This window comes from Bubalus kerabau, chromosome 11 (genome assembly GCF_029407905.1).
Source record: "Bubalus kerabau isolate K-KA32 ecotype Philippines breed swamp buffalo chromosome 11, PCC_UOA_SB_1v2, whole genome shotgun sequence".
Taxonomy (NCBI): Eukaryota; Metazoa; Chordata; class Mammalia; order Artiodactyla; family Bovidae; genus Bubalus; species Bubalus kerabau.
Genome location: NC_073634.1, coordinates 40,359,648 through 40,377,374, shown reverse-complemented (window position 1 = coordinate 40,377,374; position 17,727 = coordinate 40,359,648). Strand labels below are relative to the sequence as shown.

Genomic DNA, 17,727 nt, shown 5'->3' with positions numbered 1-17,727 from the left:
ACATCCAAGGTAAGAGAAACCCAAGTAAGATGGTAGGCGGTGAGAGATGGCATCAGAGGGCAGACTGAAATGTGAAACCACAATCAGAAAACTAACCAATCTGATCACATGGTCCACAGCCTTGTCTAACTCAGTGAAATTAAGCCATGCCATGTGGGGCCACTCAAGATGGATGGGTCATGGTGGAGAGGTCTCACAGAATGTGGTCCGCTGGAGAAAGGAATGGCAAACCACTTCAGTATTCTTGCTTGAGAACCCCATGAACAGTATGAAAAGGCAAAAAGATAGGACAGAGAAAGGGGAACTCCCCGGGTTGGTAGGTGCCCAATATGATAGTGGAGATTAGTGGAGAAATAACTCCAGAAAGAATGAAGGGATGGAGCCAAAGCAAAAACAACACCCACTTGTGGATGTAACTGGTGATACAAGCAAGGTCCGATGCTGTAAAGAGCAATATTGCATAGGAACCTGGCATGTTAGGTCCATGAATCAAGGCAAATTGGAAGTGGTCAAACAGGAGATGGCAAAAGTAAATGTCAACATTCTAGGAATTAGCAAACTAAAATGGACTGGAATGGGTGAATTTAACTCAGATGACCATTATATCTACTACTGTGGGTAAGAATCCCTTAGAAGAAATGGAGTAGCCATTATAGTCAACAGTAGCCATTATAGTCAACAGAAGAGTCTGAAATGCAGTACTTGGATGCAATCTCAAAAACAACAGAATGATCTCTCATTTCCAAGGCAAACCATTCAATATCATGGTAATCCAAGTCTATGCCGTGACCAGTCATACTGAAGAAGCTGAAGTGGAATGGTTCTATGAAGACCTACAAGACCTTTTAGAACTAACACCCCAAAAAGATGTCCTTTTCATTATAGGAGACTGGAATGCAAAAGTAGGAAGCCAAGAAACACCTGGAGTAACAGGCAAATTTGGCCTTGGAATACAGAATGAAGCAGGGCAAAGCCTAATAGAGTTTTGCCAAGAGAACACATTGATCATAGCAAACACCCTCTTCCAACAACACAAGAGAAGACTCTACACATGGACATCACCAGATGGCCAACACTGAAATCATACTGATTATATTCTTTGCAGCCAAAGATGGAGAAGCTCTATACAGTCAGCAAAAACAAGACCAGGAGCTGACTGTGGCTCAGACCATGAACTCCTTATTGCCAAATTCAGACTTAAATTGAAGAAAGTGGGGAAAACCACTAGACCATTCAGGTATGACCTAAATCAAATCCCTTATGATTATACAGTAGAAATGAGAAATAGATATAAGGGCCTAGATCTGATAGAGTGTCTGATGAACTATGGAAGAGGTTCGTTTCATTGTACAGGAGACAGGAATCAAGACCATCCCCAAGAAAAAGAAATGCATAAAAGCAAAATGGCTGTCTGAGGAGGCCTTACAAATAGCTGTGAAAAGAAGAGAAATGAAAAGCAAAAGAGAAAAGAAAAGATACACCCATCTGAATGCAGAGTTCCAAAGAATAGCAAGGAGAGATAAGAAAGCCTTCCTCAGTGATCAATGCAAAGAAATAGAGGAAAATAACAGAATGGGAAAGACTAGAGATCTCTTCAAGAAAATTAGAGATACCAAGGGGACATTTCATGCAAAGATGGGCTCAATAAAGGACAGAAATCGTATGGACCTAACAGAAGCAGAAGATATTAAGAAGAGGTGGCTAGAATACACAGAAGAACTGTACAAAAAAGATCTTCATGACCCAGATAATCACGATGGTGTGATCACTGACCTAGAGCCAGACATCCTGGAATGTGAAGTCAAGTGGGTCTTAGTAAGTATCACTATGAGCAAAGTTAGTGGAGGTGATGGAATTCCAGTTGAGCTATTCCAAATCCTGAAAGATGATGCTGTGAAAGTGCCACACTCAATACGCCAACAAATTTGGAAAACTCAGGAGTGGCCACAGGACTGGAAAAGGTCAGTTTTCATTCCAATCCCAAAGAAAGGCAATGCCAAAGAATGCTCAAACTACCGCACAATTGCACTCATCTCACATGCTAGTCAAGTGATGCTTAAAATTCTTCAAGCCAGACTTCAGCAATACGTGAACTTCCAGATGTTCAAGCTTGTTTTAGAAAAGGCAGAGGAACGAGAGATCAAATTGCCAACATCCACTGGATCATTGAAAAAGCAAAGAGAGTTCCAGAAAAACATCTATTTCTGCTTTATTGACTATGCTAAAGCCTTTGACTGTGTGGATCACAATAAACTGTGGAAAATTTTGAAAGAGATGGGAATACCAGACCACCTGACCTGCCTCTGGAGAAAGCTGTATGCAAGTCAGGAAGCAACAGTGAGAAATGGACATGGAACAACAGACTGGTTCCAAATAGGAAAAGGAGTACGTCAAAGCTGTATATTGTCACCCTGCTTATTTAACTTATATGCAGAGTACCTCATGAGAAACTCTGGGCTGGAAGAAGCAGAAGCTGGAATCAAGACTGCCAGGGGAAATATCAATAACCTCAGATATGCATATGACACCACCCTTATGGCAGAAAGTGAAGAGGAACTCAAAAGCCTCTTGATGAAAGTGAAAGAGGAGAGTGAAAAAGTTGGCTTAGAGCTCGACATTCAGAAAACTAAGATCATGGCATCTGGTCCCATTACTTCATGGCAAATAGATAAGGAAACAGTGGAAACAGTGGCTGACTTTATTTTGGGGGGCTCCAAAATCACTGCAGATGGTGATTGCAACCATGAAATTAAAAGACTTGCTTGCTCCTTGGAAGGAAAGTTATGACCAACCTAGACAGCATATTAAAAAGCAGAGACATTACTTTGTCAACAAAAGTCCATCTAGTTAAGGTTATGGTTTTTCCAGTAGTCATGTATGGATGTGAGAGTTGCACTAAAAAGAAAGGTGAGTGCCGAGAATTGTTGCTTTTGAACTGTGGTGTTGGAGAAGACTCTTGAGAGTCCCTTGGACTGCAAGGAGATCCACCAGTCCATTGTAGAGATCAGTCCTGGGTGTTCATTGGAAGGACTGACGTGAAGCTGAAACTCCAACACTTTGGCCACCTGATGCAAAGAGCTGACTCAACTGAAATGACCCTGATGCTGGGAAAGATTGAGGGCAGGAGGAAAAGGGGAAGACAGAGGATGAGATGGTTAGATGGCATCACCGACTCAATGGACATGAGTCTGGATAAACTCTGGGAGTTTGTGATGGACAGGGAGGCCTGGCGTGCTGCGGCTCATGGGGTCGCAAAGAGTCAGACACAACTAAGCGACTAAACTGAACTGAACAAAACTAAAGTACAAAGTGGAAAACAAGATTAAAGCAAGGTGCCAACTGGGGTATAAAGCGATGAAAATAAAACTATCAAACGTGTTGAGACTAAAGGAAAGGAAGAAAACAAAGAAAGAATTGATGTGCAAAGCTAAATAGAGGTAGAAAAAGAAGATTTATATATATATTAAAGATTAACTGCAAGGAGAAAAGAACACTAAGAAAAGCAAACTAAGGAATAAATGCAGAAAAATAATAATAGGTTTAAAAAACTAAAATTAAAAAAAGAGAAGAGAAACAAAGAAAACAACTCCCCAGAACTGCAAAAGCCCAATATAGAGCTAGAGGTTTATAACAACAATAAAAAAATGTGACTGAGGAAAAAAAAACAACCTTAAAAGCTAGTTAGATTTCATAGTGCCAATAAAATCAACAACTACAACAGAAGCGGGGAAAAAAAGAAAAAAAAAAATCCAAAAGAATCTACAGAACAAGTCAAAACATAAGAAAATAAATGTTTTTCTTGAGTCGCTGCTGTCAGAGTCCTTTCCCTTGCTGGGAGTCACAGGCCACTTCACCTCCCTAGGAAGCCCTCTAACACTGTGCTGATCTCTGGACCTGCTGTGGGGGCAGCTCAGATTCTAATCTGCTCCTATTCTGTGTTCTGCCTCCAATGTCCACAGCTATCAGAACTAGTGCATTTTGTTTTGCGGGGGCTCTCAATGACCTTTTATATATTCCACAGACACAGTGTCTGCCTAGTTGATCGTGTGGATTTAATCTGCAGTTTGTACAGCTGGTGGGAGGGTTTTGGGTCTTCTTCCTTAGTCACACTGCCCCTGGGTTACAATTGTGGTTTTATTTCCACTTCTGGATATGAGTCATCCACTGGAGTTTGCTCCTGAGGCTGCCCTGAAGGACTTGTGTTTGCCCCTGTGAGGGCCAGGTGTGGAGGTAGTACGGCTGCTTGAGTCGCAGGGGTTCTGGCTGGGGAGAGGCTATGGTGATGGGGGCAGAGAGGCTATGGTGATGGGGGGAGAGAAGCTATGGTGATGGGGGGAGAGAGGCTATGGTGATGGCTCCCCCCACTACTCATGACTCAGCAGCATCAACCTGCTTCCATGGCTGCTGGCTTTCCTCCACGGGCACTTCCCACCACAATCTCCTTCCTCACATTCCCTCGATCTGTCTCTCCACAGTCAACAGCAGCCCTTGCCCTGGGATTGCTCCACAATCCCTAAACTCCAGCTTCCAGCCACTATGCCATCTAGGGTATGTATGGCTGTGGCAAGGACTGTCTGATTCTCATTCCATTTAGGCTGTTTCCCTCTGAGCCTTAAATGTTTCTCCTCTGACTCAGACAACTGTCCGGATGTGGGGATCAGACCCCTGCTTCAGTTCCCCCACCGGCCGAGGGCAGGTCCAGTCCTACTAACGCTCCCGTTTTCCCCCTAGTTCCTTTGTCCTACCGAGTTTCAGGTGGGTCTATATATTCTTTTCTGCTGATCAGGTACTCCTGTCCACTCTCAGCTGGTGTTCTACATGCAGTTCTGTGTCTGAAGGTGTATTCCTGACACATCCGTGGGGAGAGATGTACTCCATGTCCACCTACCCCTCCGCCATCTTGTTCCTCAAGCATTTTAAACTGATGGTCATCTTGTCAAGTGGAAGTGATGGTTGTTTCTCCTATACACTTTATGTTCAATTTTGTACCAAAATTCACTGCTTCGAAACTGCCAGTTAGCTGAAAAAAACTTTCTGATTACATTTTCAGTCTCTTTCCATGCTTAATCTAAAAATCTTTCAAGTGACATCATTTTAGGCAACAGCATACGCCTACGGATTACTTTCCCAAAATCAGATTTTCAGGGTACAGGTGGGGAGTCTCAGAAAAACCTGTGTATAGGATTTGCCAAAACTTTTGAAGGGAGAAGAGGACAGGATTATTACATAATTAACTCAGCCACATTCTACAAAGCCTGAAGTGCCAGAAAAATTGAAGTGACAACAATAAAACAAAAGAACAAGATGCAACGGCAGAAAGGGTTTTGAGTCAAATTTCTCTCTCAAAAATGTCACCAGTTATCAGTCTCTCCAAAGCAAAAATAAACAAATGGGACCTAACCAAACTTACAAGTTTTGCACAACAAAGAAAACCATAAACAAGATGAAGAGACAAATTTGCAGACTGGGAGAAAATATTTACAAATGATGCAACCAACAAGGGCTTACATTCCAAAATACATAAACAGGTCATAAAACTCAACAATGACAAAACAAACAATGAAAAAGGGTGGAAGATGTAAATAAACATTTTTCGAAGGAAGACATACAGGTGGCCACCAGGCACACGAAGAGATGTTCAATTCTGCTAATTACTGCTACTGCTAAGTCGCTTCAGTCGTGTCCGACTCTGTGCAACCCCATAGATGGCAGCCCACCAGGCTCCCCCGTCCCTGGGATTCTCCAGGCAAGAACACTGGAGTGGGTTGCCATTTCCTTCTCCAGTGCATGAAAGTGAAAAGTGAAAGTGAAGTTGCTCAGTCATGTCCGACTCCAGCAACCCCATGGACTGCAGCCCACCAGACTCCTCCGTCCATGGGATTTTCCAGGCAAAAGTACTGGAGTGGGCAAACTAAAACTTCAGTGAGGTACCACTTCACACTAAATGGCCATCACTAAAAAGTCTACAGACAACAAATGCTGGAGAGTGTGTGGAGAAAATGAAACCCTTCTACACTGTTGGTGGTAAGTAAGTTGGTACAACTACAATGGGAAACAGTTATGAAGGTTCCTCCAAAAACTAAAGACAGAACTACCGTATGATCCTGCAATCCCACTCCTGGACATATATTCAGACAAAACTACAATTCAAAAAGATACATGCACCCCAATGTTCATAGTAACACTATTCACAAAAACCAAGACATGGAAACAATCTAAATGCCCATCAACAGATGAATGGATACAGAAGATGGGTAATGTACACAATGGAATACTACTCAGCCATAAAAAGAATGAAATAATGCCATTTGCAGCAACATGGATGGATCTAGAGATGACCAAACTAAGTGGGGTTAAGTCAGAAACAGAAAAAGACCATGTGATATCACTTATATACAGAATCTAAAATATGACACAAATGAACTTATCTACCAAACAGAAGTAGACTCCTAGACATAAAGAACAGACTTGTGGTTGCCAAGTGGGAGGGGAGTTGGGGAAGGAACATATTGGGAGTTTGGGATTAGCAGATGTAAACTATAATAGATAGATAGAATGGATAAACAACAAGGTCCTACTGTATAGGACAGGGAACTATATTCAATATTCCACTGATAAACCATAACGGGAAACAATTTTAAAAAGAATGTATATTTACCTATATGTATATATAGATATACGTGTCTATATATATAAAACAGAATCACTTTTCTGTACAGTATAAATTAATACACTGTAAATCAGCTATAATTCTATAAAAATTTCACCAGTTATGTTAGTCTGGTGTGCAAAATTAGTGCTATGAGAAGCAGTCCACAAAGTGTATTATCACCAGAACAATCACTTTCAGATTTTATTTTAAATATGTCTATAAGGAGTAGCTTTGCTTCCTATGTATAAGCATAATTAGGTATAATGCATAAATGAATTTTAATTACAATATTTTAATGTAACATATAATTTAAATTATTATATGTACATAGATAAAAATAAAATAGAATATAACTTGTTTAAAATGTGAAACGTGAGGTTTATGGATCACAAAATGTTGAGTAGTATCTCTGTTAACAAATGCTGACTTAAATTTGCAAAACCACATATATTTCAGAATGTCAAAAGCAGAAGATATCAAACTTTACTAAAAAGTATTAAAGAGTAAATATATATATATAAAGATAAAATGAATAGTCTGCACTAATGGACATCAAGAAAATAAGCCTTAATTACACTATATATATATATATATATATCCTAGATTAAATCTTCATTCAATGAAGCATTTCTTTTGGCCTTACCTTTTTTGAGACAAGGAAATTTAAACAATTTAACCAGTCCAAAATCATCTCCAGACACCAACACTGAACTGTTGTAATTTGCATCCACTGAGTTGATGTCAGTGACATCAGTGTATTTTGGCCAAATTCCACTCACTTCTGGGCCTTTCACACATGTCCAGGAGGCCCAGGGAATCCCTTTGATTTCTTCTTTACTCGTTAAAGACTTCCCAGCTGAAAATAATCAATATACTTCAATATAATGCTACATGTAAATAAAAATCATGTTGAATTTACTTATTCATTTTTCTCAAAGAAGTCTAAAACCTTTGTTTTAAAATGTTTATAAACTAAGGAAACTATAAATTATAATCTCTTTCCCCAACTGGTGATTTTTTCCCCCAGGAGGGTTTAAAGAAAGCACATGCTCAAAACTCAAGATATGAGAAACGAAATGATCATTGTACTTAAATCTAATGTCTCAAACTACCAAAGAAAGGCAATGCCAAAGAATGCTCAAACTACCGCACAATTGCACTCATCTCACATGCTAGCAAAGTAATGCTCAAAATTCTCCAAGCCAGGCTTCAGCAATACGTGAACTGTGAACTTTCAGATGTTCAAGCTAGATTTAGAAAAGGCAGAGGAACCAGAGTTCAAATTGTCAACATCCGTTGGATCATGGAAAAAGCAAGAGAGTTCCAGAAAAACATCTACTTCTGCTTTATTGACTATGCTAGAACTTTGAACTGTGTGGATCACAACAAACTAAATTCTTAAACAGATGGGAATACCAGACCACCTGACCCGCTTCCTGATAAATCTGTATGCAGATCAAGAAGCAACAGTTAGAAATGGACATGGAACAACAGACTGGTTCCAAATAGGAAAAGGAGTACGTCAAGGTTGTATACTGTCACCCGGCTTATTTAACTTATATGCAGAGTACGTCATTAGAAATGCTGGACTGGATGAAGCACAAACTGAAATCAAGATTGCCAGGAAAAATATCAATAATCTCAGATATGCAGATGATACTATACTTATGGCAGAAAGTGAAGAAGAACTAAAGAGCCTCTTGATGAAACTGAAAGAGGAAAGTGAAAAACTTGGCTTAAAGCTCAACATTCAGAAAACTAAGATCATGGCATCCAGTCCCATCACTTCATGGCAAATAGATGGGGAAACAATGGAAACAGTGACGGACTTTATTTTGGGGGGCTCCAAAATCATAGCAGATGATGACTGCAGCCATGAAATTAAAAGACTTGCTTGCTCCTTGGAAGAAAAGCTATGACCAACCTAGACAGCATATTAAAAAGCAGAGACGTCACTTTGCCAACAAATGTCTGTCTAGTCAAAGCTATGGTTTTTCCAGTAGTCATGTATGGATATGAGATTTGGACTATAAGGAAAGCTGAGCACAGAAGAATTGATGCTTTTGAACTGTGGTGTTGGAGAAGACTCTTGAGAGTCCCTTGGACAGCAAGGTGATCCAATAAGTCCATTCTAAAGGAAATCAGTCCTGAATGTTCATTGGAAGGACTGATGCTGAAACTCCAATACTTTGGCCACCTGATGCAAAGAACTGACTCATTGGGAAAGACCCTGATGCTGGGAAAGATTGAAGGCAGGAAGAGAAGGGGATAACAGAGGATGAGATGGTTGGATGGCATTACTGACTCAATGGACATGAGTTTGAGTAAGCTCCAGGAGTTGGTGATGGACAGGGAAGCCTGGTGTGCTGTAGTCCATGGGGTCACAAAGAGTCAGACACAACTGAGCAACTGAATTGAACTGATATTTACTCGACCTTAATTATTTGGATACAGATGATATTATGCTTTGTGTTACTGAAGAAATGACTATTATTAAATTATATATTATCACAGTTACCAACTTTTTCTGGTTTTTAAAAAGTTTATTCTGAACTCCTACTTTTCATAATTCCAGGAGCCAGAGAAGTCATTTTTTTAAAAAATCAGCTTCAATTATTTAATGAACAGACTTTGCTGTTTAAAGTGCTACATGATAAAAATCTACCAAATTTTGATGAAGTACAATTGGTTGGGGAAAAGACTCCTGACAATTTTGCTTGCTATATTTTTAAGTACAGGGCACAATACCCAGTTTCCACCAGCAGCTAGCAAGGGATGTCCTCTGGGAGCACACAAAGGAGGACGTCCACAGAAAAGGAATGCTGGGAAAAATGCTTAGTGATACACTATTTAAAAATTCAAAATCAAGACAATTAAGTGTATTAACTCATACTTTCCCCTCAACAGTAACAAACATTTTCAATGAAACAATCTATGGGAATAAATGCTCTTGCACATTACTGGTGCATTGTCAGACTGGCAATTCTGGACTCTAGCATAGTATTATATCCATTTTTAAGACCATAGAATCAGAGCTGATAGTTTGAATATATTCTTGATCCAGTGTCCCTGCTTAAAGAACACAATCCAAGGAAGTAACATGGAAGAGAAAATCCCACCTCTACAAAGATATTTGGAGTTTTACTGTGGGTATCAGCAAAGAAACTAGAAATACGCCCAAACACTCAATAGGAGGATGAGAAAGAAAATTATGATATTTTCACTGAGCAGGGTTTATTTGTTTATTGCAAATGACAAATGTGTGTTCCGTCTTTTTTCACATAGGAAAATATATATTAAATACAGACAAGCAAAGAAAGCAAACACAAAGAAATATGCACCCAGTAATGGTAAACTGATGAATTTCCAATTAAAATAAATAAATTTAAATGAAAAAAGTTGGCATTTTATTATATTACACCTTGCATGATGCATGTGTGTGCTTCAGTCATGTCTGATTCTTTGCGACCCGCTGGATTGTAGGCCGCCAGGCTTCTCTGTCCATGGGATTCTCCAGGCAAGTATACTGGAGTGGGTTGCCAGGCTCTTCTCCAAGGGATCTTCTCAACCAATACCTCTCACATTTCATGCATTGGCAGGTGGGTTCTTTACCACTAGTGCCACCTGGGAAGCCCATGTTATACCTTATTTCATGGTAAAATTGATTTTTCAATAAAAATTTATGAAAAAATTATGTTAAACATTAAATTTTTAATCTTACATTACAAAAAATCATTATTCAAAAATTGAAGAGGTGGCAAGAATACACAGAAGAACTGTACAAAAAAGATCTTCAGGACCCAGATAATCACGATGGTGTGCTCACTCACCTAGAGCCAGACATCCTGGAATGTGAAGTCAAGTGGGCCTTAGGAAGCATCACTACGAACAAAACTAGTGGAGGTGATGGAATTCCAGTTGAGCTATTTCAAATCCTGAAAGATGATGCTGTGAAAGTGCTGCACTCAATATGCCAGCAAATTTGGAAAACTCAGCATGGCCACAGGACTGGAAAAGGTCAGTTTTCATTCCAATCCCAAAGAAAGGCAATGCCAAAGAATGCTCAAACTACCACACAATTGCACTCATATCACACGCTAGTAAATTGATGCTCAAAATTCTCCAAGCCAGGCTTCAGCAATACGTGAACCGAGAACTTCCAAATGTTCAAGCTGGTTTTAGAAAAGGCAGAGGAACCAGAGATCAAATTGCCGACATCCGCTGGATCATCGAGAAGGCAAGAGAGTTCCAGAAAAAACATCTATTTCTGCTTTATTGACTATGCCAAAGCCTTTGACTGTGTGGATCACAATAAACTATGGAAAATTCTGAAAGAAATGGGAATACCAGACCACCTGACCTGCCTCTTGAGAAACCTGTATGCAGGTCAGGAAGCAAAGTTAGAACTGGACATGGAACAACGACTGGTTGCAAATAGGAAAAGGAGTATGTCAAGGCTGTATATTGTCACCTTGCTTATTTAACTTATATGCAGAGTACATCATGAGAAACGCTGGGCTGGAGGAAGCACAGGCTGGAATCAAGATTGCCGGAAGAAATATCAATAACCTCAGATATGCAGATGACACCACCCTTACGGCAGAAAGTGAAGAGGAACTAAAAAGCCTCTTGATGAAAGTGAAAGAGGAGAGTGAAAAACCTGGCTTATTAAGCTCAACATTCAGAAAACGAAGATCATGGCATGAGGTCCCATCACTTCATGGGAAATAGATGGGGAAACAGTGGAAACAGTGGCTGATTTTATTTTTCTGGGCTCCAAAATCACTGCAGATGGTGATTGCAGCCATGAAGTTAAAAGACGCTTATTCCTTGGAAGGAAAGTTATGACCAACCTAGATAGCATATTCAAAAGCAGAGATATTACTTTGTCAACAAAGGTCCATCTAGTCAAAGCTATGGTTTTTCCAGTGGTCATGTATGGATGTGAGAGTTGGACTGTGAAGACAGCTGAGCGCTGAAGAATTGATGCTTTTGAACTGTCGTGTTGAAGAAGACTCTTGAGAGTCCCTTGGACTGCAAGGAGATCCAACCAGTCCATTCTAAAGGAGATCAGTCCTGGGTGTCCATTGGAAGGACTGATGTTGAAGCTGAAACTCCAATACTTTGGCCACCTGATGTGAAGTGCTGACTCATTTGAAAAGACCCTGATGCTGGGAAAGATTGAGGGCAGGAGGAGAAGGGGACGACACAGGATGAGATGGTTGGATGGCATCACCAACTCAATGGACATGGGTTTGGGTGGACTCTGGGAGTTTGTGATGGACAGGGAGGCCTGGCGTGCTGCAGTTCATGGGGTCACAAAGAGTCGGACACGACTGAGCAACTGAACTGAAATACATAAATTTGTATTTATGATGTTTTATTATTATAAACTGTTACTAAATGAGTATTATGTAAATAAGATGAATTTCTTATAGAAGTTATAGTGGGGGTTACAAATAAAATATGTGTTTTTTGAATCCCAATTAGCACTTTTCACCAAGTAGTCACATAATAAAGGCTTCCAATTATTAAGGACACAAAGACAGACTAAAGTAATCACAGTAGTTTAGGATTGTGTTCCTCAAATTTTCAGGGTTTTTTTTGTATTTTCCTAGCAATTTTTCTTTTTCCTTATCTGTAGGCATTCTTTACATATTCTAGGTATACAGTTGACTCTTGAACAACTCTGGGGAGTCAAAAATCCATGTACAACTCAGACCATCTGCATTCCTGGTTCCACATCTGCACTGACCATCTGCATTCCTGGTTCCACATCTATGGATTCAACCAACCTCTTAGTATGTAGTACTCTAGTATTTACTACTAAAAAAAATCTACAGAAGTAGACCCACGCAGTTCAAACCCATATTATTCAAAGGTCAACTGAATAGCCTTTGTCCATTATAAGTCCAAGTCTTTATGCCCAACCTATGCACTGTCTTTTCATTTTATTCATGGTCTCTTTTGTTGTGGAATAATTTTTTTACTTTAATGTGCTTCAGTTTATGAATCTTTTCTTTGAGAGTTTGTGATCTGAGGGTCTTGTTTGAGAAAATACTCCTTGCCCTCAGGTCCTAAGAATATCCTCACACACTTTCTGCCATGGTTCAGAGCTATGTTTCGCATATACATTTAATGCCCTTGTGACTTACATGGCATTTTGTAGAATAGCCGTTCTCCAGCACCATCATTAGTTTGCAAGTATTTACTATCCAAAGACCAGTCAATGTGTGTGATGAAACTGAGAGACTTGTTGCATTCTCCAATTTTCTTATACCTCTGGGCAACAGCGTAGATGTCTACCGGGCCATCATTGGATCCCACTGCCAGATAAGAACCATCTGGAGAAAATTTCATTTCATGAATGACTTCTTTTCGATCTTTGATATGAACCACTTCTGTCATATCTCTGAAAGAAAAAAAAAAGCTAAGTGATAAATAGCAAATCTAGGGATAGGAACCTCAAGTCATGCTTTAAAGTTTGTGTGTCACTGAAAATTTGGTAATTAGCCATCTTCTCATACATCACTAAGCAAAGAAAGAAAAGGCTACTCACCCATTTGGTAATGAGTTATGTGTAGCTGGTAATGAGAATTTAGTGTAATAAACCATGTCAACAGCATTTTTAAAGCTATGTAGAATTTGTTATGTGAGATACAGTATCTAATTTATAGCTTTGTTTCCTTTCTATAATCACAAAGTGTGTAATCCCAAAGAATAACCAAGGTTATTTGAAGGAAATACAAGAGTGGGTCATAATTTTTGTATAGTATAAATAATATCAGATGTTAATAAATAGGAAATGTTCCATTTTATTAGTGATTATGGGGGGAAAAATCTTTTATTCCAGCTCACCTCTAAAACTCTGGTGCTATTAGAGGCGGCTTTCCTTTTTCTTCCTTTTTCTCGTCTCATTAAAAGCCCATAATCTCTTACCTAAAACCCTTAGGACCAGACGAGTTTGGGAGTTGATCACTCACTGCATTTTGCAAAGGTTCACATATATTATGCAATAGCCCCGTAGGAGCTAGGGCAGCAACCCCTTTTGAACACATTAATATTCTTGCAGCAAATCACATGATACGTGATTATTCCTACTAAGAGATTAATAGATATGTGTATAACTGAATCACCTTGCTGTGCACCTGAGACACTGTAAGTCAACTATACTTCAACAAAATATATATATTGAGAAAAAAATTACACTTAAAAAAAAAAAGGAGACTGACAGACTGTAAACAATTTCACATCAGTTCACTGGGTCAGGCTGTGCTGCCAAATAAGTTACCAAATAAGTTAAGATTGTCAGTGTTTGGATCTGGCAATTACAGATAGGGGATTGCGAATCTACCTATTCAAAGCAGCAAACGCATTTTTTCCTAAAGTCCTGGCAAACGTTCTGACCTGGAGAATTAATTTTAACAGAAGCATATCTCTAATGTCATTTTCAATACCAGTAGTACGTGCCTGACTCGGAGAACAATGAAAGATCCGTCCTTCATGCCCAGGGCCAACTGAGATCCATCAGGGCTGAAAGCAACGCTGCGAACTGCTTCCTCCATGTTACAGCGGGCAATCAAGGCATGGTCAGCCAGGCTCCACAGCCTAAGTGCAGTTCAAAGTCAAAACAAAACACTTTCTCATAGTCATCAGCCAGCCCAAGGCCAAAGGCCTGTTCATCACGGTGATAGTAACAAAAAAGGATGCAGTAACATCACACCAGTCTCCTCCCTCTCGGCATGTCTGGGAAGTTGCAAAGGTGTTTGGTCTATCTTTGGGTGATTTTCTCCATTTGAGATATCCAGCAAGAAATAAAACATGAGATATTTTCAAAGATTTTGAGGTTGAAAAATAAGGAAATTTTACATACTACTTCATACAAAATTATACTTTTCTCTTTGGAGATTAAAAACTGTTCCTGAATTATACCAATGGGTGTTAATAACACTTACAGGATAAGAGGTACTACTAGATGCTGTTATTATTAGTTGCTTTTTAAATACGGGTTTTCTTCTAGAAACTGTGTTATGTAAATATAGACTAAAACGCATATTATGTTTGTTGGTCTCCTGAGCAAGAAAAAGTATCTGAGATGGAGAAGAATAAATGGTACCCCTGCCTAGGAGGATTCCAAGTTGGCTGTACACAGTCATATGCCGAAACTCCTCAAAAATCCCTGGCGCCCCACTACTGACAGGGCCCCTCTTGGTCAGGGGAGGGGGAATACTTCACCGGGCCCCCTGGCTGATGAGCGGACGACTGCTGGAGAAACAGAAGTCATTTGTAAGGGCAGCTCTTAGAACACCTAAGCCAAGCACTTCAGAATGAAAGACCATGAACTAAATATCTGAGGATTTGAATAAGAGTTTCTACATGACTTGCAGTTGTGGTATGTGACCTTTTCCTGTTACCACTTTAAAGACAGTCTTCTCTTATTATGCAAACAACAATATCTGTGGCGGGGGCGGGGGTGGCTAGAATCTAAGCTCTTGTGATAAAGAGACAGGAGTAAGTCAAATGTGGTGTAGTTTTCCTAAGTGCATCCTGCCATCAGGAGGGACGGGGCACCTGTCTTGCCATATAGGGCTGCCCAGTGGAGTCTGCCTATCCCTGAGGCAGCCTGAGCTATTCAGCTTAAAACTCAGGGTATGCTTTCAATACCTTTTCCATTATTCATAGTTTCATGCTGTTTTTAGCCGTGTACTATTTTAAGCAATGTAAGCTTTGCTCTATTCGCATGAAGAAACCACCACACCTCAGTAAACTGCACTATCCTTCTAAAGTCACTAAGCTAACCTTTCTCAAAGAGTTATGACTTATACTCTTGCTAAATTTCAATACTCGGAGTGTCAAATTCCATTTAATATCTTAGCCAAATTAATGGTTAAACTGAGTAATACAAATTCTGGCAGTAAGGGCTCTTTGCAATTCTAAGATTCAACATAGTTGTTAAAATACAAAAGCTAAAAACTTTCTTGAAATCCTTTCTATCTGGATGGGTATGAATTGAGTTTCTTGGATGTTTGAATAACTTGGTGGCATTGGTTTGGCTCAGAGTAACAGAAGGGAAAGGAAGAGAGGAAGGCAGTAAGTAAAGACAAGTAAGAAGCCAAATAAACATTTATAGCACTTGGAGAAGGAAATGGCAACCCACTCCAGTGTTCTTGCCTGGAGAATCCCAGAGACGGCGGGCCCTGGTGGGCTTCCGTCTATGGGGTCGCACAGAGTCAGACACGACTGAAGCGACTTAGCAGCAGCAGCAGCACATGTAGAGATAGCTGTAATTGTTTTCACTGATTTTTAGATTGATGAGACTTTAGTGTTGGGTGTAAACTAAAAAATGGATTTATTTTTGGATTTATGCTAATGAGTATACTGACTGCATCTTGACTGGATTCACAAAAATACAGAATAAGGGTGGGGAGGGAGAGTAATGACCTTAGGTCTCGTGTCCAGTCCTCCTGTTTAGCTATTCAAACTTAGAAGCAGTAATCCATCGATGAATTGATCAATCGTCTCTTCCTCTCACTGTCACGGACTCTTTCTGGCCTGCTTATTGTTGAGCACATTTAAAGTTCAGTAGTAAATACAAAAACGCTGGATTCAGTGTAACAGCTTTCATCTCACACTTTCAAATCATATGTTCAGTCTCTCAACAGTCACAAGAACAGTGGAAGCATAGTCATTCTGCTCATTTTATTACTGTCGAGCTCTCAAACAACAAGTGATCCATAGTAAGAACCCCTGAGACCCTAATAAAATGGGCACATTTTCTTAGGAACCAGCACTTTCCCTTGATTTGAGGACATCGCTCAAAATTCCACATGAGAATTTACAAAGAAAGAATTAATGACTCTCATACTAAAGACGACTTTGGAAAATCAGAACTTCAGTTCTATTTGAGATTTCTAATCTCCAACTAAACTGATAAAAAGTGAGTAAGCTGTGAAACTGCTAAGCTGCCCCCAGCAGGACAGAAGATATGAGGGGGAAATATGACTTTATACAGGTGAGTGAACTCAGCTCACATCTTCAACTGAAAGAGACCTGGAGGCCAATCTAACCAGCGGGAGTGCATTTTCACTTCTAAGAACATTTTCTTGATTTTATATGGGGCCCAAGAAAGATAGCAACAAAAAGAGATCAAGAAGCCAACTGTTGTTAAGCAAAATGTCTCAGCATTCTGTTTGGAAACTGTGAGGTTCTACACTGGGGGTTATCCTTCTCTTAAAATCAATCTGTCATCCCAGGGAGGTGTGTGAGGTTACCGCAACCCTGCTGGGGCCTCACCTGACAGAGCGGTCGTCACTGCCTGTCACGGCCAGTGGCTTCTTGGGGTGCAGGGCCAGAGCCCAGAGCTCCCCCTCACAGTGACCCTGCAGGATCAGCATCGGTTTGTCCCGTTCTCGCACGATTACTTCAAATATCTCGCTGTCCTGGGTCCCTGCTAGGAGGCGGTCTGCTTTCCAGCACACACTCCGGATAGAGAGGCCTGACAAAGAAAATACATGAGTAAAGTAAAAGCATCCTTCCACACCATTCACAAATAAAACACCTGAAGTTAAAACCTCGTCAGCAGGAGAGCCTCTAAGGTAACATAGCCAAACAATGCCTGGGGGTGGACAACCAACCCACACAGCACTCATTACTCATTACCACACACTGCATTACTGACCATTGCCTTCCATGTGCTGGCCTCCCACCACACCCCTTGTAATCTGTTTTGTAAAGGAAAGATTGCTCTTTCCTGTCTGACTTAGGCTGACTATGTGGTTTTACAGCACAAGTGAAGTGAGTGAGTCAAAGTGCTCAGTCATGTCTGACTCTCTGCGGCCCCATGGACTACACAGTCCACGGAATTCTCCAGGCCAGAATACTGGAGTGGGTAGCCTTTCCCTTCTCCAGGGGATCTTCCCAACCCAGAGACCAAACCCAGGTCTGCCGCATTGCAAGAGGATTCTTTACCAGCTGAGCCACAAGGGAAGCCCAAGAACACTGGAGTGGATAGCCTATCCCTTCGCCAGTGGATCTTCCCAACCAGACTATCCCTTCTCCAGCAGATCTGGAGAACT

General features: G+C 40.4%; 1 protein-coding gene across 1 annotated transcript in view; it reads right to left on the bottom strand.

Moving 5' to 3' along the window:
- Positions 1 to 17,727, bottom strand: part of EML6 (EMAP like 6) — a 288,683-nt gene that overhangs the window by 123,295 nt on the left and 147,661 nt on the right. Inside the window, exons 7-10 of the mRNA XM_055540113.1 lie at positions 16,946 to 17,147; positions 14,123 to 14,260; positions 12,808 to 13,064; positions 7,296 to 7,508 (exon numbers count right to left, since the gene is read on the bottom strand). Of these exons, the coding sequence (XP_055396088.1) occupies positions 7,296 to 7,508; positions 12,808 to 13,064; positions 14,123 to 14,260; positions 16,946 to 17,147 (810 nt within the window). The remainder of the gene's footprint in view (positions 1 to 7,295; positions 7,509 to 12,807; positions 13,065 to 14,122; positions 14,261 to 16,945; positions 17,148 to 17,727) is intronic.